Source organism: Pagrus major, chromosome 21, assembly GCF_040436345.1.
Source record: "Pagrus major chromosome 21, Pma_NU_1.0".
NCBI lineage: Eukaryota > Metazoa > Chordata > Actinopteri > Spariformes > Sparidae > Pagrus > Pagrus major.
Window position 1 is genome coordinate 29,586,596 of NC_133235.1, and position 26,454 is coordinate 29,613,049.

Genomic DNA, 26,454 nt, shown 5'->3' on the forward strand with positions numbered 1-26,454 from the left:
GTGTTTGATGGGATTTTGAGGGATGTCTGTCACTTGATATTACACTATTACACTATGATTATTTAATTGTTATTTGTTATTATTATTGTTTCTCATATTTTTTAACTTTATCCCCTCATGTTTCGTTTTAAACTGCCTTCAGAGTGGAAGTCAAAAGAAGAATTTCACTGGAGAGGAAAATATTTTTTTAACTGTAACATACGACAATAAACACTTGACATGAAAACAAGGGCACAAAACGATGATCCAGAACAGACTAAAATGCTTCACAGAACTGAGAGGAGTCGGGTGATAATGACCTGTGGATTTGTATGTTTGGTCTAAAGGACAAAAAGTAAAGTCAAGTGTCTGTAATCTGTCTGATTCATGCCGGGAGGTTATGTGATGACTGTGCTGTGTGTTTAATATAAGCTGTCACGAAGACGAATGCCTCAGTTGTCATGACTGTTAATTTAAGTGACTCAGTCGTACATGAACCCTTGAAGCGGTGTATATAACCTCCAGCCTTTCTGCTGAAAACATCACTCAGCTCCTCAATGGCCAAAGTTTCCTGTTTCACTGTTTAAACTTGTGTAAGTCGACTCTTTGGCTGACGAAACGCCCTCTCATCTGCTCACCAGCAGCTTCATGCATCACAAATCTCTCGGGGGTTAAAAGATTTAAAGAAGGTTTTTCTCCCCTCGATGAAAACATCACTCAGCTGCTTGTCGGCTCGACTCTGAGCTTTCATAAAACTTTCATAACAGCAAATTAAAGTCTGCTTCCTCTCCGGTTCCCTCAGTTTCCTGCCTCGTACATTAACATCTACTGTTTGGCGGAGGCGATCATCCAAAATGCCCCAAAGTGCTGTGGCTGAACACACATATGAACCAGCGAGCAAAAAAACAGTGTGAACGAGACGTGTGACGAGTTTATCCAACATTATCAAGTTGGATCTGAAGGTTCATTGCGTTTACTGGAGGTGTGAACAACTTTTCCATCGTATAAGAGCCTTCTGGGATGGTAATGAGATTTATAAGCTGTAAGCAAGTGTTATCTTGTGAAAACCTTTAGATTTTGATTGCAAAACGAATGAAAATATCAATTAATCGTCTCATATTTTTGGTTCTCGCCTCCATGTTGACCATTAACTCCTAATAATAGACAACGGTTTGGGCATTATCCCTTCATGTAAATTTCATAAATGCAAATAAAGATGTGTTCCAGATAGCTGGACTTAAAGGTGCACTATGTAGTTTTGGAGAAACATCTTTATTGATGACTGGATAAACTGAATAAACTCAAAGAACGACACAGTTTCATAATGTTTTACTTTGTTTATCTTTGCAGGAGCTTTTTATGCAGCTGACTTTCCAGCTTCAAACAGTGTTCTGGGGCATTATTCCCCTCTGAGGACAGCTTATTTACTCAGTTATAAGATATTTGCTCATATTACTATCTTATTAACATTGTATGCCTAAATATTTCCACTCTGTGTTTGAATTTCCTTTCTAAAACACAGTTCACCTTCAAGTGATTAAAATCTCTTCCGGAAACATCAAACACAGTAAAAAAAAAAACAGACCGTCTGAGAAGATTTTCTTCAGTGTTGAACTAATATTGCTCATATTGTGCAATTTTTGAAATGTAATTTGTGTTTGGATGAAAACATTTGTTGTTAAACTAACATTGAATGACTGCAAAATATATTAAAATATATCAAAACCAAAACTTCAAGCGAGTGTTAGTTAAAATGTTTTTCTGGGATACTGAGATCCCTTTTGGTGTTTTCAGACTCACAGTTTTAATCCATCAAAGGATCAAATGTAGTAGTAAAAGTGTTTTGTGTCGTATGTAAGCGATGCTGTGACCGCTGGTTAAACTTCCCGAGCTGGAGATAAAACAAACTGGAACGTGCCTGCAGATAAAACTCTCGTTATCTCCATGAGAGAGGACCGGCATGTTAAACACCGACACAAAGAGCCTCTGTGTGGTGTGTGCCAGCGCTGTTCTTGTTAAATTCCAGGCGACAGATACAAATCTGGTCTCATGCGGCCGAGTTTTATCAGTTTGTGAGAGTCTCATGTTTATACGGTGAAGTCTGCAGCTCTGTCGTTATCAGACGCTGAAACCCAACTCATCGACCACCTGGCAGGTGAAGATCTTAAATCAACATGAATAAAAGAGTTAAAAATATAATGGTGGCATCTGTTGAATCACGACTATGTCACTGGGAAACTGACATGAGGAGTCCTCCTGAAGAAAAATAAATATTTTAGGGAGAAATGCTCTGCTGCACGGCCTGATTTCTCCCCTCCGATGTATTTACAAGTCAATAACAGTGGATCATTCATGATGTTGTACTTGTAATGTAGTATTTTTAATGACAATAATAAACTTTATTTATAGAGTGTAAGTGCTTTTTCGACTGTTATCCAAACTGTTTTCCACAACTGCTTTCTTTTCTGCTAAAGGTGGTGAAATAAAATGGCTGTATTGTTTAAAAATAAGCGACTTTTGACGATTCAAAGATAAAATCCAGCTTCACTCTCTCTCTCAGACACCGTTAATCTGTCGTGTTTGATGTGTTCGTCTCCAAATATGTCTTTCAACACCTCCCCGAGAAAAGAAGCTGCGTCTGGTTTCCGATCTACATTATTTTGTGTGAACGCAGGTTTGAGTTTTGTCTCTCTGCTGCGTCGACGATGGAGTTTGTTCTGTGTGATTGTTGGACGTTGGTGAAACACGGCCGCTGTAAAAGCACGAATAGCGACTCTTATGTGATTCTGAGTTGACCAGAAAGTTTTTCTCCGACTTCAGCAGGACGCTTCATTATGGAAACGGCAGTAATTAAAAACAGTATGTCTCCATTAACTTTAATGAGAAAAGCAGTTGAGCTCCTGAGTGTAGCAGCACAGGGCTCAGCCAACCCTCCCTGCATAAATAAATGTTATCAGAGAGGACGTTCAAAGTAAATCACACTCACTCTGTAAGATTGCAACGACACACACACACACACACACACACACACACACACACACACACACACACACACACACACACACACACACACACAGAACATTTCAATATAAACAGGAACAACTGCCAAAGCAAGAGGAGCTCATTCACACAGAGGGCTGGGTTTTCAGAGGGATGGACGTGGAGGGAGGGCGCTGGAGTTAGAAGAAGAAGTGATGGATGAAGGAATGAATCAATGAGCTGATGGATAGATGATGATGAGAAGCCGCATGAGCCAAAAGCAGAGTGAGTGAGAGTGAGCAGAAATGTCTCAGAGTTCATCCTGTAAACCTGATTAACAATCAGCAGACACGGAGGCAGATTTTCACTCAAAATCCACCAAATCACAGATTGTAATTTTGAACCGAGCTCACCCGTCTGACCTTGTGAAACATATCAGAACGGGCCTCGGCTGCTAAACGAATTAAACAAAATATTCACAATCATTTCCAAAATCACAAACTCATTTTCCTGACCCGGCGCTTCGTCTGCGGAGGGAGGCGATTAAAGCCGTTGATTCAACACAGACGAGTAAACATGTCGCTCTGCTAAAACGACGGCAGTCCAAGTCTGAGCTGATCACTACCAACATGATCATCCTGTTTGGACTTGTAATTATGGCACCGAGCCTCGGGAATGTTTGTTTCATTTCAGCTGAGGTTTAACTGGCAGAGCAGATCAGACATCCGAACCGATGATACTGAAGCTTTTCCTCAGATCAGTCTGCAGGTTTGTACTTTATACTCTCAACAGCTGCTGCAGTGTGCACATATCACAGGCAGCATCGTAGTTTAACCCTCAGAGTTCAGAGCCAACAGCAACATTTCAACTGAGACATTCAAATATCTGAAGCTGCTGATCCAGAGATGCAACAGAGCAAAGCCAAAACTACGGAAGCCCCCGAGGACCAAGTGAAGACTTTTTATTTTTCTGGTGATCCAGTCTGATCGAATTGTTTTCCCTCCTGTGTTTCAGACTAGAGAAAAAAATTGCAGGAGAAAAAACATATTTTTTATTAGGCTCATTCTTGAAGGTGTTTGTTTTTGTAATACTCATTTTGACCACAAGAGGCTGAAGTGCTCCACTGCCTCATGTACTGAACAGGACTGAAAGCGTTCATGTTTTTGTCCGTGCTCACTAAACACAAGATACATCTGTTGTGTGTTAGCAGGTTATGTAACGTCACTGTCATGTCTTCATTTTAGTGATATTTTGTATTATCAGTGAGTCAGATCGAGCGGTAACACGGTGGTTCCTGTCAGCTGCAGCAGTTGTGTTTTCTTATGTTTTATGTCGTTATATAACACCAACATTAGTTTTCTTTGAATTAATCAAAAATACACATCAATTAAAGTTTGATTAAACCACCAGCGGTGTATGAAGTAGTTAAAACTAGCTCCACATTTACCAGCTGCAACATTAGCTGCACTGATCATTATAAACCAGTAATGTGCATCACTAATGAGCTCTTTTAGTTTTGGTACTTTTACTTCAGTAACATTTTGAACGCAGGACTTACACTGAGGTACTTTAACTGACACAAAGGATCGCAGCACTTGTCCCGTCACTGTGAAAAGATAAAGAATAAAGTGTATTTCCCTCCTTTAACTGTCAAACAAAGTCAAAACAACCAGGGAGATATTTTGTGTCGGAGCTTCTGTTTGCTGTTACAGACACTGTTTTTGTTTTAGGTGCCAGAAGTCACGATGTAAGGAATCTTGGGGATTTTTTTAAAAACAGAAGATGACAAAGTTCATCACCATGTGTTTGGTGACATCCAAACAAACATCCAGACTGGCAGCATGTTTGTGAGGCTGCTGCAGCCTCCCAGTGATCTGCGGTGGAGGTGGTGCTTGCTGTTATTTGGGATCTGTCTCTTCTCATTAGAGTCTACAGAGCATGTGCCGCCGCCGGCTGCCTGACGCTGTGACTGATGACATTTTCAGCACGAGAGAAGAGAAGAAAATCAGTTCTGTCAGGAACACACGCGGCCTTGTTCCTCTCCATCACGCCTGGTCTCGCTTTTTTGTCGTCTCTATGCTGAAATTATTCTTTGTTGCTTTCTTTTTCTTTTCTTATTTTCGCCGGTCGACATGCTCTCACTGTCTTCATGTCTCATGTTCTCTGGCTCCATGTTTTTGTTTCTTCTCAGACTTTCCTCTCCCGTCTCGCTCACTTTTATCTGCACAAATATGACAAGAAGCATCGAAACACACTCCACTTTTTCTCCCAACTTTTTACTGGCATCAGACTTTCCCTTTAGCTCCATTAACTGCTTTTGTTGAGTCACAGTCGGGGAAACATGAGGAAGACGGTCTTTTTGCATTTTGAATCTAAGGATTTTAATTCCTCTGATTGATTTTGCAAGAAAACGCTGATGAATTAAGAAACTGTTTTGCTGCCTCGTGTGATGTGATGACGCCTTGATATGATGAATGTTTTAATAAATGAAGATGTGAAACTGACTGATAAGAAATGACTCAAACAATTAAAACATGATGATCATGATGGTGTGAAACATGGAGGCCTTGTTATACGTAATAAGTGTGTAATGATGGTGAAAACCAGCAGCCCCCGTCTCACACACACCTTCCTTGCCTGGTCATTGTCTTCGATCTGACCCAGATCTCTGCCGCTGGCCTGAGCGATCCTCTTCCCCGACACCAGGTTCCCGACCATCACAGACGCAGGACCGATCTCTGCGGAGGAGGAGGAGGAGGAGGAGGAGGAGGAGGAGGAGGAGGAGGAAGACAACGTGAGACGAAGGAACCAGAAACACTGAAGCTCAGGGAAATGTCTCTGGAACATATTTCATACTCCACCTGGTTGTTTCTGCCTCGGTTTGGGCAGGTTGGTGACACAGGTGTGCGGACACATGAGCACGTTGCAGGGGTGCAGCGCCCCCTCCAGGAACAGCTGCTTGGTCTCAGACAGGTGGATGCCACCCAGGGGAGTCTTGGGCAGAGTGTTGGAGGGCACCAGAGCCAGGCAGTACACCCCCACCTGATGGATACCGTCTATCGCCTGGAAAAGTCAAGATGTGTTAGAAAACCTGTATTTCTTATTTTTTATTTGATGCATTCAATGAGGAAGTGTTTGTGCGCGTCTCATCGCTTGAAACACAATTTATAAAAGTGCAACAAAGGAAATCTATATGTCTTTTATTCTGAAAATATACATTTTCCATCGTCTACATCCTCAGTGCCTCCCGTCACATCACGTTACATCACATCTCAGGCTCGATTTAAAATGCTGACTGTGTCAACAAGCCGACGAGCTAAATGGAAAAAGCAGCCTGAGAGAATCTGCGATGGTGAAGGAATAAAGAGATTTGGTTTTATTGCAGCTGTAAAAAAATGCAGACGGCTTTTATGGTTTCACCGCAGTCTCCACGCCGGCTTAGAGAGATCAGGAGCTGGACGGAGACTCTATGTGTTCATGCACAGTGTGAATGTACAGCACAGGAACATATACTGTGTGTGTGTGTGTGTGTGTGTGTGTGTGTGTGTGTGTGTGTGTGTGTGTGTGTGTGTCTGTGTGTTAAAATGTGTCCGTCTGCTCGACATGTGACAGTTTTCATGAGCTGGTTTGTGTTAAAGGATCATTCTGGTATTTTTTCTTTTTTCTTATTGTCAACAAATCCCATGAAAAGACCCAAACTAACAACGTGTCAGTCTGTCACTCTGTACTACACTGGATCCTACTGAAGACGTTTATCTTTAAAAACAACTTCCTGAATTTGTTGGCGACTGTTTAATCCACATCGTGTGTGTGTTCATGTTAATGAAGGAACAGTGACACCTCGTTGTTAGTAGATGCTTTCTTTGTCGGTTAGTTTTCTTAGGATTTTGAGATATTCAGGATATGAAGTTTATGTCCAGAAGCAACCTCCTCACCATCCTGCATCCAAAATATGTAAAAACTTTTTTGTTTTTAAAAAGGTCTTAATAACTGCAGAGTAACTGAGGAGTGAGACATCTCGCTTCCTTCTCGTCTCTGTTGAGAGTTGCACATGAGCAGTACCGATCAGACAGGATCACTCATCTTTCACAAATCAATGTTTTCAAAACATCAGGCTATTGACAGTCACAAGGAGGCAAGTGTTCTGCTACTGGAAATGTAAAATTGATCGAAAACTCTCAGTTTAAGCTTGTAATGACCCGCAAGCAAGTAAAAAAAAAAAGGTTTTAAACAGGCTGAAAACATCCGGCCCTGCTGTGAACAATAATAATAATGTGTGTACCTGCAGAACTCGGCTCATCCACTGGAAGCTGTCCTCCTCGGTGGAGTCGGGCCGCTGCTCGGCCACGACCACGATCCTCTCGTCATGGAGCACTGTGATAGAGAACACCGCTATCCTGAAACACAAACACACACACAGCGGGATGACGTCGTGACTGGGAATATTACAGCCAGGGGTTCATCGGTGTCAACAAACAACTTCTAGTGGAGACAATCTGGAGAACAATTTTGTGGTTTCAGTAATTTTGTAAGCGAGCTCACCTGCCCCTGTAGACGAACTTCATCGGCTCCACAGCGAGCGCCGTGGCCACGATGTCGTCAGCGTTGTGCCGGCGCGTCCCGACCACCATCAGACCGTCCATCTTCCCCGCCACAAAGAGTAGACCTCCAGGTCCGATGAACCCCAGCAGGCCGGTCCTGGTGAAGGGAAACTCACTGATGGGAGCGCCGTTGTTGGACGTTGGGAACACCTGGAGACATTTTTTATAAAAGGATGTGATTTAAAAAAAATGCAGGACTGAAAGAAGTTTATTTATTCACAAAACCCTTCACACGCTCACCTCGAAGGTGTTCTTGGTCATGCCGGCGAGACCGTAGTAGGAGGTTCCCGTGGCGACAGTGCAAACACACAGCTCTCCGATCTCATCGGCTTTACAGAGCTGAGGGACGCCTTCTGGTTTCACCGCACACATCATAGCTGCAGACGGACGCACAAGACGAAACAGTGTGATTTTATGAATGAGAAATTATTACTATTATATTCAAAAACCTTGTATTTGCAGTTGATTGGATTTTCATGTTTTCAAATTAGTTAAAAAGAAAAGGAAAGACAAGAAGAAGAAAGAGTTAGGATGGAAGAGAGGACATAAAACTTGATTGATTAAAAAAGACAAAAATAAGAAGGGATTGGAGGCAAAGACGGAGAAAAGAGAAGGAGGAAAGAATGAAAGATGAAGACATAAAAGTCTGATACCAGTCGAGTAAATTCCCTCATTTCTTAGATTTATCCGTTTAAAATGAGGATTTTAGCCGACAGCAGTCACATTTATCTCAAGTTGAACGTAAAATATGAATCTGCAAAGTAACTCCAGCTATCAGATCTCCTTCTGACGAGCAGTGGAGGAAAAGAAGAGTCTCCCAAAACACTAAATACTCAAGTCAGAACCAGAACCTCTCACCTCCGGGCATGACGGAGCCGACGTCCTGCAGCGTGAGGACCGACAGCTTCTCCTCGGAGTCGACCCGGATCACGCCGTGACTCAGACCCTGCATGGACAACACGCCGCGACCAGGAGGCGTGCTGCCCTCCTCCACAGGCCTGCAGGAGGGGGTGGAGACAGCCAATCAGATCGCATGAAAGGTCACAGAGGGCTGTCGACTGTTCGTGAGTCATATGAACAATTGACATTTTTGGAAAGTAAGAATGTTTCTATTGAGTGAGGACTTTTTATGAAATTGGGAACATTATTTGACGAAAGTCACAAATGTTTTGTAATATGAGAAATGTGAGATTTTCCTTTTAAATTGTGGATTTTATTGGAACGCAATCGCAAATTAGGAAAGTGACCATTTTGGAAGGAAAGAAAAACTTTTGTTCGTGACGTCTTTTCTTTTAGACTGTTGGTATTTTTTGGAAAATTATGTCAAAATTCGAAAGTGACGACTTATTTGGAAAGTCACAATATTTCAGTAAAAAAATAAAATAAAAAATAATAAAAAAGCATGGACAACTTTGAAGGGTGAGGACATTTTTTCAAAGAGAGTTTCATTTCAGAAATTTCAAAGCATTTTTTGGGAAAGTGAGTAAAGAGTAGAGACAGTTTTTTGAGAGGATGAGCACTGATGAGGGGACATTGTTGGAAAGTGAGGACATTTTTTTCAAAGAGAAAAAGAGGGTAACTTAAAAAAGCCGTGGTGCAGCTTTATATTTGTGAAATGAGCTCTGTTCAGCGCTGTGCTGCTCGAGGGTCGGCACTTTTAAGGGCGTTTATGGTTAAAGTTAGACTCTAAATGAGGTTAAAGTTAGAATTAGGAGGCGGGAGCTGCTGTGAGTCAATTAGGGTCCTCACAATGACTCATACAGTCGTGCGTGTGTGTGTCCTGTTTTGTGATTTTTTTAGTTTTGAAGCAGCTCAAAATAAAGTTCATTACTACCTCCCCCGCTGAGGCAAAGTGCATTTTATTAGCCTGTGTGTGGCACAAACACACACACAAACTTAAAAAACACACACAGGATGTTTTACAGCGTCATAATTAAGAGAAAGAGGAAAAAAAATTACAGCCGACACGAGAATAAAAGCCACCTTGGTTTGACTGTAATGTGGTTTTAACATGTTGAACTTCAGTGTGGATGATGAAAGAGGTGGAGAGGTCGTAACGTTAGTGTTTCCAAAAGCCACAAAACTGTAAAGTCAAAAGATTTAAAGGGTTAAAATAAAAACGGGATGTAGTGGAGGGAGGGAGGGAGGAGCCACTGAAACAGCTACTTATTTTACAGAAGAGAGCTCATTAATATATTTAACATAAAATCACTAAAAACAGGTTGCAGTAAGTGTTAGAAGGTGATGAGCTCATAAAATTAGTGTTTTTATGATAATGTGGTTTTTAAATTGAATGATTTTAGTTTAAAATCAGAGAATATGATAACGACAATCTGATCATATTTTAAATAATTACATCTGGTGCTGTACACTCTCAAACCCTCTGGTCAGGGATGATTAAATACCATATTATCTGTATCTTCAACCAACTAAATGATCTGTATCCATTTTTGGATTGAATGGGCGGGGCTTGAACCTTAAATGGGTGGAGCTTAAACAGGAAGTGTGTGATACGAACGAGAAATTATTTTAAACTTGAAATTGAAAATGTGTTATTTACAAAAACAGGCCAGAGTTGAGCTTCAGATTAATGTTTGTAAAGTTTTTTATATCAACAAATAAACTTGAGACAGCGACTGAGTACTCATACTCATACAGTACACAACAAAAAGTACACTATGTATGTACTACTGTGTGTGTGTGTGTGTACCTCCTGATAGCTACAGTCAGAGCCTCGGGGGAGCTGGCACAGGGACATATGACCTCCGGCTTCAAGCCTTTAGACTGGAAGACGTTGAGGAAGGCGTCACAGGACGAGATTGACCCTGAAAGAGACGCGGTTGATGAAGTCAGTGCAGACGAGGTGGAAGCGGCTCGTTACAGCGAGTCCTGATGCTACGATTACCATCGTGACATCACAAATCCTTTCAATGTGAAGCCTTTTTTGTCCTCGGTTCTGTCTCTCAGGCTTTCTGGAGCATCTCAGTTTGGAGTAGAAACATCTGCATGTTGCTATTCAATTCAAATTGAGGACATTCTGCTAAAATTCTGATAAAACTGACCGTCAATTAAAGACGAGGCAGCGAAGGACAGTGTTCCTGCTGTTCAACCACTATTGATATGAAAACACAAAATATTCAGTTTCCTCAAAATGTCATACAGCATGTGCTATTTGCTGGAATGAACCCAAACCAGCACCGTCATAAACTGGTCATTAGATCTGTGGTTGGATATTCATGTTCCCCAGAGGATGAACCAAAATGACTTCTTTACGACGCCATCCACAGGACAAATGTCACATGTTTTAGAGAGTTTGTTCTTACAGGGATTTGAACCATCAGCCACCACCAGCATCCGCAGGGAGCCCAGGTTGATGTCTCGCTGTTCCCGGTGGGCCACCAGAGCCCAGTGCATGTCCCGCGACTTCACACACGCCACCTTAGCTGCACACACAAACACACACAAACACAATTAGTTACTATAAACTCACGGCAATAATAAAATCCCCCCACCTACAATCTGTGTTATTGTGGATTTCAGGAGTATTTTTCACTCAGTTCAGGTTGATTTTCTTACCTTTGTGCTGGCAGACTTTTTGGATCCAGGACAGAGGATTGACCTTCATGAGGGCGTAGGGAATACTGATGACGTGCATCATATTCATTACACTCTGTCAGAGAGAGGCAGGAAATGATAGAGAGTGAGGGACGCTTCAAGGGAACTCCAGGGAACAATAAAGAGTGACGTACGATATGAATAACACAGAAACAAAGACATAAAGTCGGGCTTTTTTATTTTAATATCGAACACTAAGTTTATTATTTACTCTCTCTAACTTTGGGATAAAAGCAGAACTGCAAGAAGCATCGATGACTGAATAAAAATCATTAAATGTGTGTTTGTCTTACAGTCAGGACGGCGTGCCACAGTCCTACTTCCTTCTTGAAGTCTAATACATTCACTATGGTCTCGGCTGCAGGACGACAGAAACAACACATTACTGTAGATACAGCTCGTCTCAGTTAAAGGAATAAACCGAACAAACCAGAGTGTAAAACGTGTGTGTTACCTTCTGTGTACGAGCAGGACTGTGTGAGGGCCTGGCAGTGTGTGAGCATGGCTATCCTCATCACCGTCACACCGAGGACGCTGCCGTCCTTACAGGTCTTATACTGGACGGACACAGACAGACAGACAGACAGAGCGAGAGAGTGGACTAATTATTGTGTGTCAGGATCGTTGACTGACAAATAACAAGAAGACGCCGCTGACTGCAGCTTGAACGAGATCGAGCTCTAAAGCAGCTCAGAGTCATTCAGTCAAGTTCAGTCAGATTGTTTTTGTCGACTGCTGAAAAATCTAATTTAACGTCTTGTAGAGGTGAAAATTTAGATTTTTTACAAACCCAGGCAACTTTCATTTTGCATTTTCAAATTGTACAATTAATAACAAGTACTCACACATTTTCTCCACCATTTTACATCGTATGAAGCCATTAGCATCTGTCCACTCACATCTAAAATGTCTGTGTTTGTAAGTGGACAGTTGATAACAACCTGATAAAGAATATTGAATGCTAACTAAGTGACCATTTCCTGGCTGATGGATCTCTAAAGCACTCTGAACCCAACCTGGGGGTCTTCCTGGGGGGTCGCGGGGGCCTTCTTGATTTTAACGGGTGTAAGAAAACTTTTTTCAAACAAATATACAGTCTCAGCATTCATCATCATTCATATCTGTGAAGAAAACTAAACAAGTGTTGTTCACAGAGCCGTCACTCTCCGCTAAACATCCACGTACTGTAGAAAAGTATTCAACCGAACCAAGCAAAGAGCCAGTAGACCAATGACCCAGCATCAGCGGGAAGAAGAGAATGAATCTGATACCGATACATTTTTTTTGGTAAAAAGTTATTTAAAATATCAGGAAAAAACTCCCAACAGATTATGAAATATCTATAAAATATGTCGCTTAGTCAGTCGTCAGTTTACTCAGTGATAGAAAAAGGGGTCCTTTCAGGTCACTGACCTCTAGTAAGCAGCTACGTTGAAAAAGTGAACTCTAAATAAAAGATGTGTCTGATATTTTTATTGTCTTCTGCCACTCAACAGAACAAAACGCATGAACAGTCATAACCAGACATGGCTGAGTCTTGGTATTTATTAACATGCTGGTACAACCCTCAAGCTATTTAACTTTTAATTATCGAGTATAGTTCATCACGGCTCGGCTCTGTCCCCTTCAGGAATCAACAGCGAAATTCAATTTCAGCTCGTGTGATTTAAAAAACATGAAGTCTTGATGTTGAGATACTGTGATAACAATATTCACATATTTTTGAGAATCAGCTTTAAAAATATTGGTTGATGAATTTACTGTTTCCTCCCCAGAACAAACAAACAAAAACCTCGTGTCTAAGTGCTGTGGAGACGACGGTAATCGATGGGAATCCTTCCAAAATAAGATGCCCTCTGTCTGAAGAGTCTGGCACCTCCCTGACAAATGACTGCTGGCATGAATCGAAGCACATTATGGGCCGCTATTAAAGTTATGAATCATGTTGAGACGTTATCTTAAAAAATAAAAAATGTTAGCTTCACTGAAGAATAAATCAAGAACAGATACATTTCTTGCAGGCACAGTCATTTCATCTGTCTCCACTGTCTGCGACTCGGCCTCGGTTAAAAACAAAAGGTCGATTGTTTTTCAATCACCCCGCGACTTTCATCCTTTTCCTTTGAGCCACTTTTTAATCCCCGGGACAATCATGTAGACATTTCATCTTGTAATTACTGCCCCGCAGCAGGTAAATTCAAATCAGCCAGACGAGATGATGGCATTGACCCTGCTGCAGTGTGATTCTGATCCAAAAGACACGCAGCACCATTGATTTCCATTCACAGGACAGTAACGACTGGAACTACACGAGTGGAAATGTTTCAGTGCCGCAGAGAAGACACGCTTCAGTGTTTGTGTCCGTGTGTGTGTGTGTTACCTCGATGTAGGCGGTGTCCTGGTTGGCGTCCTTGATATGTGGGAACCAGTCTCGGGGAGGTTTGGAGAGGTGTTTGGACTCTGTGACGAACCACAGCACCTTGGGCCAGCCTGGACGCACAGGGACACAAAACAAACGTCCATATGTCTCCAACGTCTGGAAAAAGTTTGTGCCATAAACTGCCTGCTCTGAGACTTCTGTTGTTTTTACTTCGGGGGCTCTGGAAATATTTGGGACATTGTTATTTTAACATTCACCGGTTGATTTTTACTTCCTGATTTACCTGCTAAACCTCCTTTCAAATGGACTTGGACTAGCACCAGGATTTTTGACTCTAATGTGCTAATCACATACATTACTGGGACAAATGAAAACAAACAAAAGAAGAATTTAATGTAAAACATTTGCCGAATTTAAAAGAAGGCCCAAATAATTGAGAATTTGTTGTAAACAGCATTTCACAAGTTTATGAATTTTCTCCAAACTCAACAACTCACAAAACTGAGTGATTTTTAAATGGAGTCTGGGGACTTTCTCCCCGTGTGTTCAACAGCTGCTAAATGTTGGCACAGACAGGATGGTACAGTGATGGCAGGACACTTTTTTGAAAGAAAGAAACAACTTAATGTTTTGTATTTAACGCTGAACTTACAAGACGGCCAAAATAATTGAGAATTTGTTTAAGATAGTTTTTCACAAAGTTTATAAGGTTCCTCCTTACTTGATAACTCACAAAACTGAGCGATTTTTAAAGGGAGTCTGGGGATGTTGCGGTTACTATTCAGAGTTTGGATCAGTTGAAACAAACAGTGTGTTCGCATACATATACAACAAAGTGTTGTGGTTTCTTCTTCTTCTTCTTGTTTTACAGAAGACGTAGGTCCAATGTGATAATTTGTTGTTTCTAATATTTCTTCACTGATGTCAAAGACGCCATCGGACATCCAACAATCCAATTCCCGTCCTGTTTCACAGATGCACCGAGCATCTTTTACTTCAGCCGTTACGAAGACAGATAATTATCATCATGACGAGGATGTGTTGAGTGTTTACACGGCAGAATATGAGTCAATGTGAACTCCAGAGTATGTTAACGTCTGAATTAATGCTGCTGCGTGTTCCTGCTGCAGTGAGACAGAAGAAACAATCAGACGAGCTTAAAGCCTGCTGATCGATAAGGGGAGCACTCCGCCTTAATGAGAAACACACACACACACACACACACACACACGCACGCCTAAGTCCGTGCTGAGTGAGGAGCAGTAAATCTGGCGGCATCATGCTGCTATTTATAAATCCATTACTGAAAAGCAAACAGTCGTTATTAATCACTATAGATCCTCCCTCTCTCTCTCTCTCTCTCTCTCCCTCTCTCTCTGTTCAGTGTTAATGTCTCTCTCCTCTCGTTCGTTCATCACGTGTCTCCGTCCATCCGTTGTCTCTCTCTCCTCCTTCTTGTTCAGCTGATTCACATCGATTTGTGACTCTGCTTCACCGACTCTCTCTCTCTCTCTCTCTCTCTCTCTCTCTCTCTATGTCTCTCTATCATCCTGTCGTCCATTACTCAGTCTGTCTGCTGCCATCAGTCTGTTCATTCATCCCACTGAGAGACGCAGAAAGGCTGAGCTGAAACAAGAGAGGCAAGGCTGTACTTTGACCTCTGACCTCCGCTGACACGTGTTTAATGTATTTGTATTTTTGTGTCTTATGGTCCAATTTATATATAGATATATATAAAGAAACATGTCTAAAGAGAGCCAACTTCCGGTGGACCCTGTGGGACCTTATTTTGGACTTTGTATGGTGTTGAACGGAGAGAGACAAATGTTTATTGATGCTGTTTGAATCGTGTCATGAATCACACATATGATGTTTGTCAATGAAGTCTCAGTTTGTCGTAATTAAAGTGAAATATCATCCAGTAGTTTTTGACACACGTCACCAACATGGCCGCCAACTCGACACAGAGAAGGTGCTAAAAGATGAAAATCACAATAAATCTGCTCATATTGTCGACTGCAGTTATGTGACAGGACAGTTTGTCTGTCTTGTGAGCTGCTAATATACAGGAGCAGCTCTACAATGTTTTGTCTCTGTATCAGGGAGTGACACATGCAAGTTAGGGCGGAAAAAATCTGTGTTGAACCAAGAACTTGCACAAAATTTATCATAAAACAACAGGTTTGACATCTAAAAGTCACAAGTTGATTTCCAAGACTCACCAGATGGTTGCGGAGAGAAAAATAAATAACGTATTATCAACTGGGGAATAGTTTTTACAAGACAACCCCCTGACCAGTGATATCATTTAACTTAGAATAGATTTTATTGAGTGTGTTTGTGAGAGTCACCATGTGTGTGTGCATGTGAGGGTTTTTTTAACACACAAAAAAACGCCTCTTTTTCCATTTTTGGCACTTCCAGGATGTTCTGAGTTAAAAGTCCCGGCGCTGAGGGGATGTTTTTGAGGAGGTTGTGACTCAAAAGTGTTGTAAAGTATTTGTCTCTGAAAGCTGCCTGATAGTAATCATTTTTTCAGTTTGTGTGATCGTCTTCAACACACCAGGACACAAATGTTAAAACTTCCAGGTCCTGACAGGTATTTTATTTTTCTTTGGGAAAAGGAGGCAGATTTAATCAAGAATTCCTGTTAATGCTGGATCAGGATTCTTGATATTTAACACCAGCGATGAACTTAGTTTGTGCACGTCGCCACAAACACCCTGCACACTGGAATGTGCACAGGTGTGACGGCTGTGTGCGTGTGTGTGTGTGTGTGTGTGTGTGTGTGTGTGTGTGTGAGACCTTTGAACTGTGGGATCTCTCCGGTGGGACTCTTGGGTAACCCTTTATGGCAGGCGTCGCTGGTCAGCGCCACCGTCACTCCACAGCTCCCCAGCAGAAACCCAATCTGCTGACTGCCGGCGTCCTGCAGAGAAACACGCGGATCAAATGTGATTAGTCATCTGGATTTGATTCTAGTCGATCAATCACTGAGTCTCAGTCCTGCTCAGCTCAGCTCCTCTGGTCGGTTATTTACAGCATCCAGGTGCTGGTTGAATCATCAGAACAAATGTGTAAGAAGCTCTCTGGTGCTTTGATAAAAAGTCAAAAGATATAAAAGAAAGGAGGGACATCAACCTCAACTCCCAAAGTTCATTTTGTTACGAAACATCGAGTCACTTAGCCTCAAATTCAGTTGCATCCTTTAATAACAGAAAAACGAAGCTTAAGTTTCCTCTTCGTAGAAACCTGATAAACATGTTTCAGCACATGTCAGAAAGCTGGTTTGCTTTGAAGTCCTTTCAACTATTATATTTCAACGTGTAGCACATATCTACTGGCTGAAGACTTAGAAGTTTAAATTGTATGAACTAGTTGAGGACAATAAACGCAGACTAATCTATGGGATGTTGAACAGCTGGGGTGTAAGTGAGGAGATACAGCCTTCACTGACAGTATTACAATAAGTTAATAAATAATAAGTAATCAATACTATAAGAGCAGATAAAACATGTGCAGACTGGACTTTGTTGACAGCACAGTGATTCCCTGTTCTGTCAGTGTGGTTCAGTGAGTTGTTTGGCTGTTGCATAATTAAAGAAAAACTTCAAGAGTTTGGGATCTGATTTATTCTCCATTCAGTTATTTATTTATCCACTTTTAATTCAGTCCCGATATTCTTTTTGTTATTTACTGTTATTGTAAGTTTGTTGAACATGAATTATTAAACGATTGGAAACAAGATTTACGAGGCTGAAATGAATAAAAACCACTCCGACCTCCTCTGACTCTGACACACACGCTCTGGGGCCTCCTGATTCGTCCCGGAGGACGTTACAGCGAGCCGTGACAGCCAATCAAAATGATGACTCAAACGAACCTACACCAGCAGAGATGTTTCTTCAGAGACATTTGGCTCTGATTACACCTCAGCAGAGCTCATTGTCCTCTGCGCTGTCTCAAACCACGGCGCCTTCTCATGACTCATGTTTTTAAATCAATCCCCTGCTGCTGGTGTGAATTTGAGCTGCTCGACTCTGCTGCGCGTCCTCTTTTCAACTCGCTAATGTTGTTTGACGTGAGGAGAAAAGGAAGAAACGGCAACAGAAACCTCTCTGACTGCCTGAGGTCCAACAGACTCCTTCACTTTCTCTCTTTCTCAATCTATCCATCGTCTGTTTGCAGATACAACATACATCTTTCTTATTTTAATAGATAATCACTTATGTTTCTTGCAAATTAGAAGTAAATGAACATGATGTTTACTAGTCAGGGTTGAATAGCCAGAGATAAACTGAGGAACACCCTGTAACAAAACGTGGAACAAAAATCTTTTCTGACTCATCGTCAACGGCTTTATTCTCGCCAATTTTTTTTTAAATACAAAAATAAGCCTGCAGATGATCTCTAACTGGCTGGAAAACACAATATACGACCAAATAATAAAGGCTTACAAGTTCAAATCTACTTTACATGCAGACATCCGTTGGTTGTTGTAGGCTTTAGTCAGGACATAGATGCTCCTATTGGGTCGCAAGTGAAGAGCATGCGGTCACCATGTTCATACCAACTAATGCCTGAAATTTAACGGGGTTAGAAAGCAAAATGATGGAAGCAGTTTGTTGGTATTTGTGGATGTAATACCGTGTTTTTGGACGAACAGTTCACTGGATTGGATCGAGTAAAGAACAAGATGCTTCATCGGAGAGTTGCCCAAACTTTGTAACCTGCTGTCGTGGTTGTATCTCACAGTATATAGCATGAGTATCCACTGAAACTGAGGAGGTGTGAACACATAGCTGTGGTGGCATTTTGTGCAAACAGTCTGACAACTAACCTTCCGGGTCAGTGGTACTTCTATTGGCACGGGCACGACTTCGGCCAACAGGCAGCCGTAAAAAGCTGTCATGAAGGCAGCAGGGTCGTTGTTTGGGAAGACCAGCGCCACCTGCAGGCAGAAGAAGAAAGAGAAGCGGTAAGAAGTAAATCTGGAGAGTTATGTTGTTATCATTTCACACAGGAAATGGTTGTATCTCCACAGTTTGTATTTAAAATGAAAAGACGTGAGCCTTTGTGACCTGCACCTCTGCTTCTTTACGTTACATGTGATGTGATTTGCACCAACACAGAAGCATTTTGTGGAATTTTTCTTCAAGACAGAATAAAAAGCAAAGCAGCAAAGAGTCTGTTTAAACGAACTGCGTCGTGTGATGTTGAAAGATGATCACTGATACGGACTGTCGCCAGAGTCAGGAGCTCAGCTGGAGGCTGTTATCAGAGAAGAAGAAAAGCTAAATCTAATAGGGGGCATCTGGTCAATGTTTCTCTTCTTTCCCCTCCTAACTTCCTCTTTCTACTTCTCTTTCCACTCTCACACTGTTTAACTTCCCTTCTCCATTCTCTCTACTATCTATCTTCTGCAGTGTCTCTCTTGTTTATCTCCCTTCAGCATCTTCCTCTCTGCTGCAGCTCATTTCACTTCAGTTCCGATAGTTGAACAGGAACACTGAGATTAAACGTTAAAGTGTTATATAACAGCAACAAGTATGAAACAAACATCTGGATGTGAAGAAAAGTTGGAAGTTGAAGTCAACATGATATAAACGCAGCGTGATAACACGTAATCTGCTAATGCTAACACACATGCTAACACATGGAACAAGAGCTAAAGGATCAGATTTATCTGAGGAGTTTATAATGTGTTCATGTTTGACATCATGAGGTGGTTAAGCTCTGTGATCGTTTCTGTCGAGAGCAGTCACAGATTTGTATTTTCTGCTGATCTCGTAGCTCATTCTGTGCATTTCACTACATTTCTCCAAAGATCACATCTACGACATCAAAGCTCATCTGAAACACATTTCCTGTGCAGGAGGTTTTTATATATCTGCCATCTTACACACACACACAGAACATGAACACAACAGCCAGATCCAACATGTTTTCTGTAACGTCACAGCGGAGCCTTTATCTCCTGCTCAGCCATGTTGGATCCAGTTGCATGTTGCGATGATAACAGCGAACCCCCGGCTTAAGTGCTGCTTAATAGCTTCCATATACAGTACTGGATGTGTGTGTGTAGGTGGCGCGGAGCTGAAGCTATAGGCTAAGTGCACCTGAGTGAATGAGAGCCGTGTAATGATGCTTTAACAGGACTAATGTTGACATGTGCAGGTCTCACCGGAGCCGTTCAGGTTTCATACGTGGATGATAGCAGCGAGTGGAGGGAAGCTACTGTCTGTCTGTGTGTGTGTGTGTGTGTGTGTGTGTGTGTGTGTGTGTGTGTGTGTGTCTGTGTGAGAGGCTGCAGAGATACAACAAAGTCATACTGTATAAAAACGTTCAAGAAGCAGATTTATTGATTGTTTTTGCCTGTTTTTAGTTCCAATAACCCACAAATGTGTTTTCCACTGTAAGAAGTCTCGAGTGCTAAAAACCACCTGACACAAACACACAGATTAATCAGCTGTCAGCTGATGTCTCTCTTTCTTCTTCTCATCTCTGTATTACCTTTATGTTTTTGCTTTATGTCTGTTCGTTTGTTCGTTGGTTTGTCAGCAGGATTACTCAAAAAAAAGTGAACAGATTTCCATGAAACCTGGATGGAGGATGGGTCTCGGCCCAGAATAAGACCTCATTAACTTTTGGTGTGGATCCGGATAAACGGACGGATCCAGGAATGTTTTTCTAATGCACAGATCTTGTTGAAAAACAAGTGACTGGTATCTATGAGCAAGTTATCTTTCCACAACACACAGGAGGTTTTTGATTCCAAGAAATTATTTCAGGAAACTGCTGTAAAATAAAATGTTTATATGCCGAATTATTTTCACAACAGATAGATTGATCTTTATTATTATCATTAAAAATGACTTTTCACAATCCAACTTTGTAATGACTTTTTAGAAACCAAATATTGAAAATACAACAAATTCATTAGACTTTTTATACTTATACTTAAAATAAAACCAGATAGAAATGTTTTATGAACTTTCTAATTTTTTAATTTTTGTCCTGTGGGCTGCAGAAATAGTGTAACATTTCCTTTAACTATTTAGAAATACACCACTAAACTGATATCTGATTTTCCACCAGGTTCTCTTCTGAAACTGTTCTTCACGTCACATACAATCACACAACCTCTAATGTATTTTCATGAAATAACAGTTCATTTCTTTGTGTAATTAAATCTCCTCGGCTGTCTGAACACTTTGTCAGTAAAAACTAACTTCTGTAATCTGAAAGACTCAAAATAAAACTAAACAACAACGCTGTAATTTCTCTGTGTGCAACTGACTGTAACGTCAGTAAAACTTTGAAAAAGACCAGTTTGTACAGTAACTCACACTGAGTGTACAGTAATTAAAACACACACCCTTCCGGCTGAGGTACATAAAAACACGCGCTGGCATCGAGCCCGTCTCGACTCGGTCTCCAGCCGAGCGGGAAATTGAGCTTAAAATAAAGATGAACGAGGGACGACGAGATGGAGAGCAGAGACGGTCGGGGTTGTCATATGGCAGCACACACATGTGGGACTATTTCACTTCACCGTGATCGTCCGTTCATGTGTGGAGGCGTGTGGAGCGCCGGGTGAAGAGGTTCCTGAGTGTGATGTGACGATCGCACCGACAGGAACGACAACACGTGTCCATATTTAAAACGTTGAGTGACGGCCGTGTGTCAAGTGGCCTGAAATCTTCAGAGGTGACGTCTGTAAGCTGCCGGTGTTTTCCAACACAGCTGCTCTGAGATGTTTTATAACCACAGGAAACCAAAGAGACGACGGAGTCCAGATGTTTCTGAGCAGAGTGCTGACTCGGGTTAAACTTCCTCTGGTGTATCTGCCAGACCTGTGACTCAAAGTCATTTAGTCCAAGTCGTTTCTTCTCAGGCACGTCGAGTCAGCAGTTCAAAGTCTTTAGTTAAGGCAACGCAGTCGTACGTGCAGCATCGGGTCTTCATACAGAGCACAGGCGAGGTATTAATATCTGTCACTGGACAATTTATCTTACATGTTCAAAAAGTATGATGAAGAATTAATTGATAAGTAATTACTGATATTCAGTGACATAAATGTAAACAAAAAACGAGGAACTAATTAAAGGTTTTATTTCTTATTTCCTCTTAACACCAGTCGAGTGTCTGTTACTGAGATGCAGAATGTTATGATGTCACAGTTCATTTAACCTCTGACCTGGATATTTAAATGTCGTAACTTCATCATTTGATCCTTTTAAACATTTGCATGGTGGATTTTTTTGTACTTTCTGAAAGAATTCTTGAGTAATGGCCAAAAATGCGTTATGTGAGGTCACACTGACCTTGACCCTTGACCTCTGACCTTTGGCCACCACAATCTCCTCAGCTCCTCCTCCAGTCATTGTGGACACTTGTGACAAATTTGAAGAATTTCCCTCGAGGCGTTCTTGAAATATCGGGTTCATAAGACCCGTTCTGCTCTTTACCAACACGTCCTTCACAGTTCTGGTTCCACAGATTTACTTTACTTGATGTATAAAGTCAAGTCTTTAGTCTGTAGTCAAACTTACGTCCACCTCGAGTCCAAGTCGGGACATCGCTCCAACCTTCCTCCTCAGTGACCTCCGGTTTTTGTTTCTTTGAGTTCTGGTTTAGTTCTCTTTAACTCACCCGGTCTCCAGGTCTGACGAGCGGTTCCTGTTTGGTTCCCAGTTTGTGCAGCAGGTTGTAGGCCACCTTCACGCTTCTGGACCACAGTTTTCCTGAAGGACAGATGCAGATAATTTATCACACTACATACATCAAACAGTGAGGTCACAGAAAGAAAACCACAGGAGTCTTTGTAGAAGGTCTGAAACGACAGGATCCAGGATTCAGGCCAGTTTATGTCGACTGTCGGGCGACTTTCAGGCGAAAAAGATCAAATATCTTTTCTTTTGATTGCACGTTTGAACAAAAGGATGACATCACGCGTCAACATATGTAAGAAATTACTGCACTGACGTGACACTCAATGTTAAAACACATTATATCAGCTCACGGGTGGAGCGGCATGGAGGCGATCACGCAGATTTCATAACATCAAACACACAGAGGACGTCACATGTCCGACATGAGTTTATAATCAATAAAGAGTTGCTGTATACTGACGAACGTATTTAGTTTTAATGTCAGCGCTCACGCAACTTCAGGCAACATGAGCCAGAACTTTACCTCTTTTTCAAAAGGAAACACTTAGAGAAATATCTTCCCTCTACAGAAGGTGTTTGTCAAACTAACGGCTGCTTTAAACATCACCCTGCATACATTACCTGAAATAATATTATCAAATCTTTCCCATCAGTTTCATCGCACCTGCCAGACGAGGTAGTCGGCTCTGTTCATTAACGCAGCGACTCACAACAATGGAATCAATTTCCCTCCTTTTGCTTTTTTTCCTCCTAATTCAGACTGGCAGACGCAGATATGACGCATGAGCAATCCAGCGTGAACTCCTCATTGTTTTTCACACTAAATGAGGTTTTTTTCTGATGTTTGTCAGAACTAATGAATTGAAGAAAAAAAGGAGAGCTGTGGGATCCAGCGAGGAGAATAAGACTGTTAGGAGGAGAAGAAATGAAGGAAACACGAGCGACTCAGAACGACTCAGCAGCGACTTAGATAAGAAAAAATATAAAATACAGTCTAGATAATAAGAAATAAGAGCATGTGTATTTAAAAATAAATAAAATAAGACATAAAGTAGAAGAAAATGTAGGGAAAACGTGCATTAAACATTGACATGGGGAGGCAAAATCCTACAGCTGTACACTTTTGAAGTTTGGTCCTGTGAGCTAAATTTCAGCATTTTTATGATTTTCTGTATTTGTAATCTGAACCTCAGGAATCTCTTATTTTTCACTGGATTGGGTTAAAATGTGTCCTGATCATCTGAGAGACTCTACGGGAGCTTGGCAACATGTTTTCATTCAAATAACTGTTGCTAAAGAGTTACAGTAATCAAATAAATGACAGGAAGTTGTTTTGGGTTTTTTTGTTGTTTTTTTTTTACCAGAATGAAGAAGTCATTTTCAATAAATCATATCTCCACTAGTTTTTACTTTCTGGCAGCCATATGTTGATTCTGTGCGGTTCTGATGTAGTTCTGTCACATCTAGAAGTTATTTGGTCCTGTGTAAACAAAATGAGGGACACAGATGTTGTTAAATAAAGCTTCAGAGCTGAAAAACTCACTTTCTGGGTTATTATTATTTTCCCAAGAAGGATCATTTTAATTTCCTTTACATTTTTAAATGCAAAATTGTTGATATTTATTGCATAGATATAGAAGTATAGAAGTATCTGCTGTCATACCACCAGACTGCTGAGCAGCTTCACTCCCCAGTTTAAAAAATAACAATACATTTACTTCGTACCTTGTAACTGTAACCTTCTCATTGTCATATATATTAACTAGCTCATTTTTCATTCTTCTCACTGCCTGTACAAAAGTTTTTCTTCCCATAGGTACATATTTGTGTCTGTAACCTCTAAAATTCATAACCTAAAACGTATTTCTGCAAATTAATAGAAGTTTTAACATAAATGTTTTTGAGAAAATCCCCGACATGAACTGGGGAAACTTCTGGAATGAGCCTTAAATGATACAGAAATAGAAATGTGTAAAGATATGCGCCTCATACTATACTCTAACTACATTGTAGATAATATTGAGTAATATTGAAATAGGTATTAATAATATAGGTTTTATACATGATATGTCAAACATATAATGCACATGTAGGAGACCTGTGCAGTGTACTTCTTTCTAGTTCTGTGTAACAAGTGCTGCAGTGACCCTGAATCAGTTTTAGGACGCCTGGTTCAAGGACACCTCAGCAGTAAAGCGTTGGCCCCCGGAGGAGACAACCAGCCGTCCTCCAGCTGGAACAATCAGAGGAGAGGATCCCTGCTGGCCTGTCAGAAAGTTTCTCTGCTGCTGCTGCTGCTGAACTGCAGAAGAGTCTGAATCAGAGCGCTGCAGCCGCACATGTAATCACAGAGTACATGTTACTTAACCTCCCCACGAAAGACTCATCCAGCAGCTGTTTGTCCTCGGAAACCGAGGAGAGGAGAAGGACACTGTCCAATCATCCAGTTTAATTTAATCATAAAGGATGCTTTTGTTCTGAAATGAGATATTCACCATTTGAGAGCAGCAGCTCTGAGAAAGACTCAGAAGCTGTAGTCAGGCTGCTGTTTGACATTTTTGCTTAAAAAAGACAGAAACGATTAATTGATCAGCACTTTTTTTTTCTCTTTCGAACCGCTGCAGCTCCACACATCCAACTACGCTGTTAAACATCTCACAACGTACATATCGTGTTGTTGTATCGCATCATAATGATTGCAGAATTTCCTATTGTTGGTTTTTATCCTGTCGCACATCGTGTTGAGACACATTTCCTTTTTGAGACTGATGGCACGAGTTCAAGGACGTGAAGTTCAGTCCACAGCGAGGAGACAGTCGACAGTCCTGTGACTGTGAGCTTGTGTGCGAAGCTGATCCTGGAAAGTTTGTTTGAGGGACATCATAAAAGTTAGAGATGAAGTTCTGCTCACAGCCGACAACAAACTAGTTTGAAAAAACAGGATATGTAGTTTACAGAAAACAAAGCAGAGCTGCACACACACACACACACACACACACACACACACACACACAGGATAATCAAAGATAGAAAGAGATCAAATCACACACAGCCTAAGGTGTGTGTGTGTGTGTGTGTGTGTGTGTGTGTGTGTGTGTGTGTGTGTGTCCTCCACCTGCCGCACAGAAATCCAAACGTCTCTATCGATAATGTGATTTGGCGATAAACACCGACAGCCCCGATGTTTACAGCGGATCAAAGCTCCTCTCACACACTCTTTTTATACGAGTATAAATGTCTGTGCTGCCGGTGATGGGAGGTTATCTGCAGTGCAGCGTGCTCAGGGTTGAGTTTAAGGACAGCGGGAATATTCAGTATCATGAAGTCTGTCTGTTCTCGGGGGGGCGGAGGAGGAGGAGGAGGACGACGAGAAGGAAGACAGGAAGAAACAAAACAAGTTTGTCCTTGTCGGCCGACTTCAAAGAGACGACACCACAGGACTGAGAGATAAAGGCAGAGAGAGATGGAGATTTAGATACAGCACTGCACACACACACACACCACACACACACCACACACACACACCACACACACACACGCGGTCTCACCATGTTGTTGACTCCTGAGTGCTGGCTGAAGACATTTCACAGTCTGGTGAGCGCTCATATCGCCTCATCATCAGCTGCGAGCTCGCTCTTCACAAATCAGTTTGTTCGCTTACACACACACACACACACTCTCTCTCTCTCTCTCTCTCTCTCTCTCTCACACACACACACACACACGCACAAACTGCACGTCTGTTTGCAGTTAGCTGATGGGATGAAGTTGTGGCCGTTTCACGTTAATCCTCCGGGTTAATGTTTGTGTGAGGGAGTGTTTGATTGTCTTGAGCTCAAGTGTGGAACAAAAAACGTGCATGAGAACCTCCAACATCATCAGAGGAGGGTCGTAGCTGAGTACTTGTACATACTGTGCAGTACTGTGAAATACTGTAGTTTGTGTGCAACGTGCAAATGAAAGTTTGCACACGTCGCACCCTGCAGGACTCACAGATTTATACATGTTGTTGTCAGAGACGATCGTTCATTAAATTGCTCACTGCCACCATCAGGTGTATTTAGGTGGCTGGGATCTATGAGTCAGTACAAAAGGAGATTGTTTGGCCTTGGCGGTGATTCGGCTCTACTGAGTGCCATTCGAGTTTTCTCTCTTTTTCTTTCCTAGTCTCTTTAATTTTTCACAAGTCTGAAACATGAAAATCCTAAGAACTGGAGATAAAAGG

General features: G+C 41.5%; 1 protein-coding gene across 1 annotated transcript in view; it reads right to left on the reverse strand.

Annotated features, from left to right (window-relative positions):
• Nucleotides 1-26,454, reverse strand: part of LOC141016250 (disco-interacting protein 2 homolog C-like) — a 189,237-nt gene that overhangs the window by 21,986 nt on the left and 140,797 nt on the right. The window contains exons 9-23 of the mRNA XM_073490508.1: nucleotides 22,210-22,301; nucleotides 18,395-18,505; nucleotides 16,360-16,483; nucleotides 13,555-13,664; nucleotides 11,629-11,731; nucleotides 11,468-11,532; nucleotides 11,136-11,229; nucleotides 10,883-11,002; nucleotides 10,270-10,384; nucleotides 8,418-8,557; nucleotides 7,800-7,936; nucleotides 7,501-7,709; nucleotides 7,241-7,355; nucleotides 5,820-6,021; nucleotides 5,587-5,696 (exon numbers count right to left, since the gene is read on the reverse strand). Coding sequence (XP_073346609.1) covers nucleotides 5,587-5,696; nucleotides 5,820-6,021; nucleotides 7,241-7,355; nucleotides 7,501-7,709; nucleotides 7,800-7,936; nucleotides 8,418-8,557; nucleotides 10,270-10,384; nucleotides 10,883-11,002; nucleotides 11,136-11,229; nucleotides 11,468-11,532; nucleotides 11,629-11,731; nucleotides 13,555-13,664; nucleotides 16,360-16,483; nucleotides 18,395-18,505; nucleotides 22,210-22,301 — 1,847 coding nt within the window. The remainder of the gene's footprint in view (nucleotides 1-5,586; nucleotides 5,697-5,819; nucleotides 6,022-7,240; nucleotides 7,356-7,500; nucleotides 7,710-7,799; nucleotides 7,937-8,417; nucleotides 8,558-10,269; nucleotides 10,385-10,882; nucleotides 11,003-11,135; nucleotides 11,230-11,467; nucleotides 11,533-11,628; nucleotides 11,732-13,554; nucleotides 13,665-16,359; nucleotides 16,484-18,394; nucleotides 18,506-22,209; nucleotides 22,302-26,454) is intronic.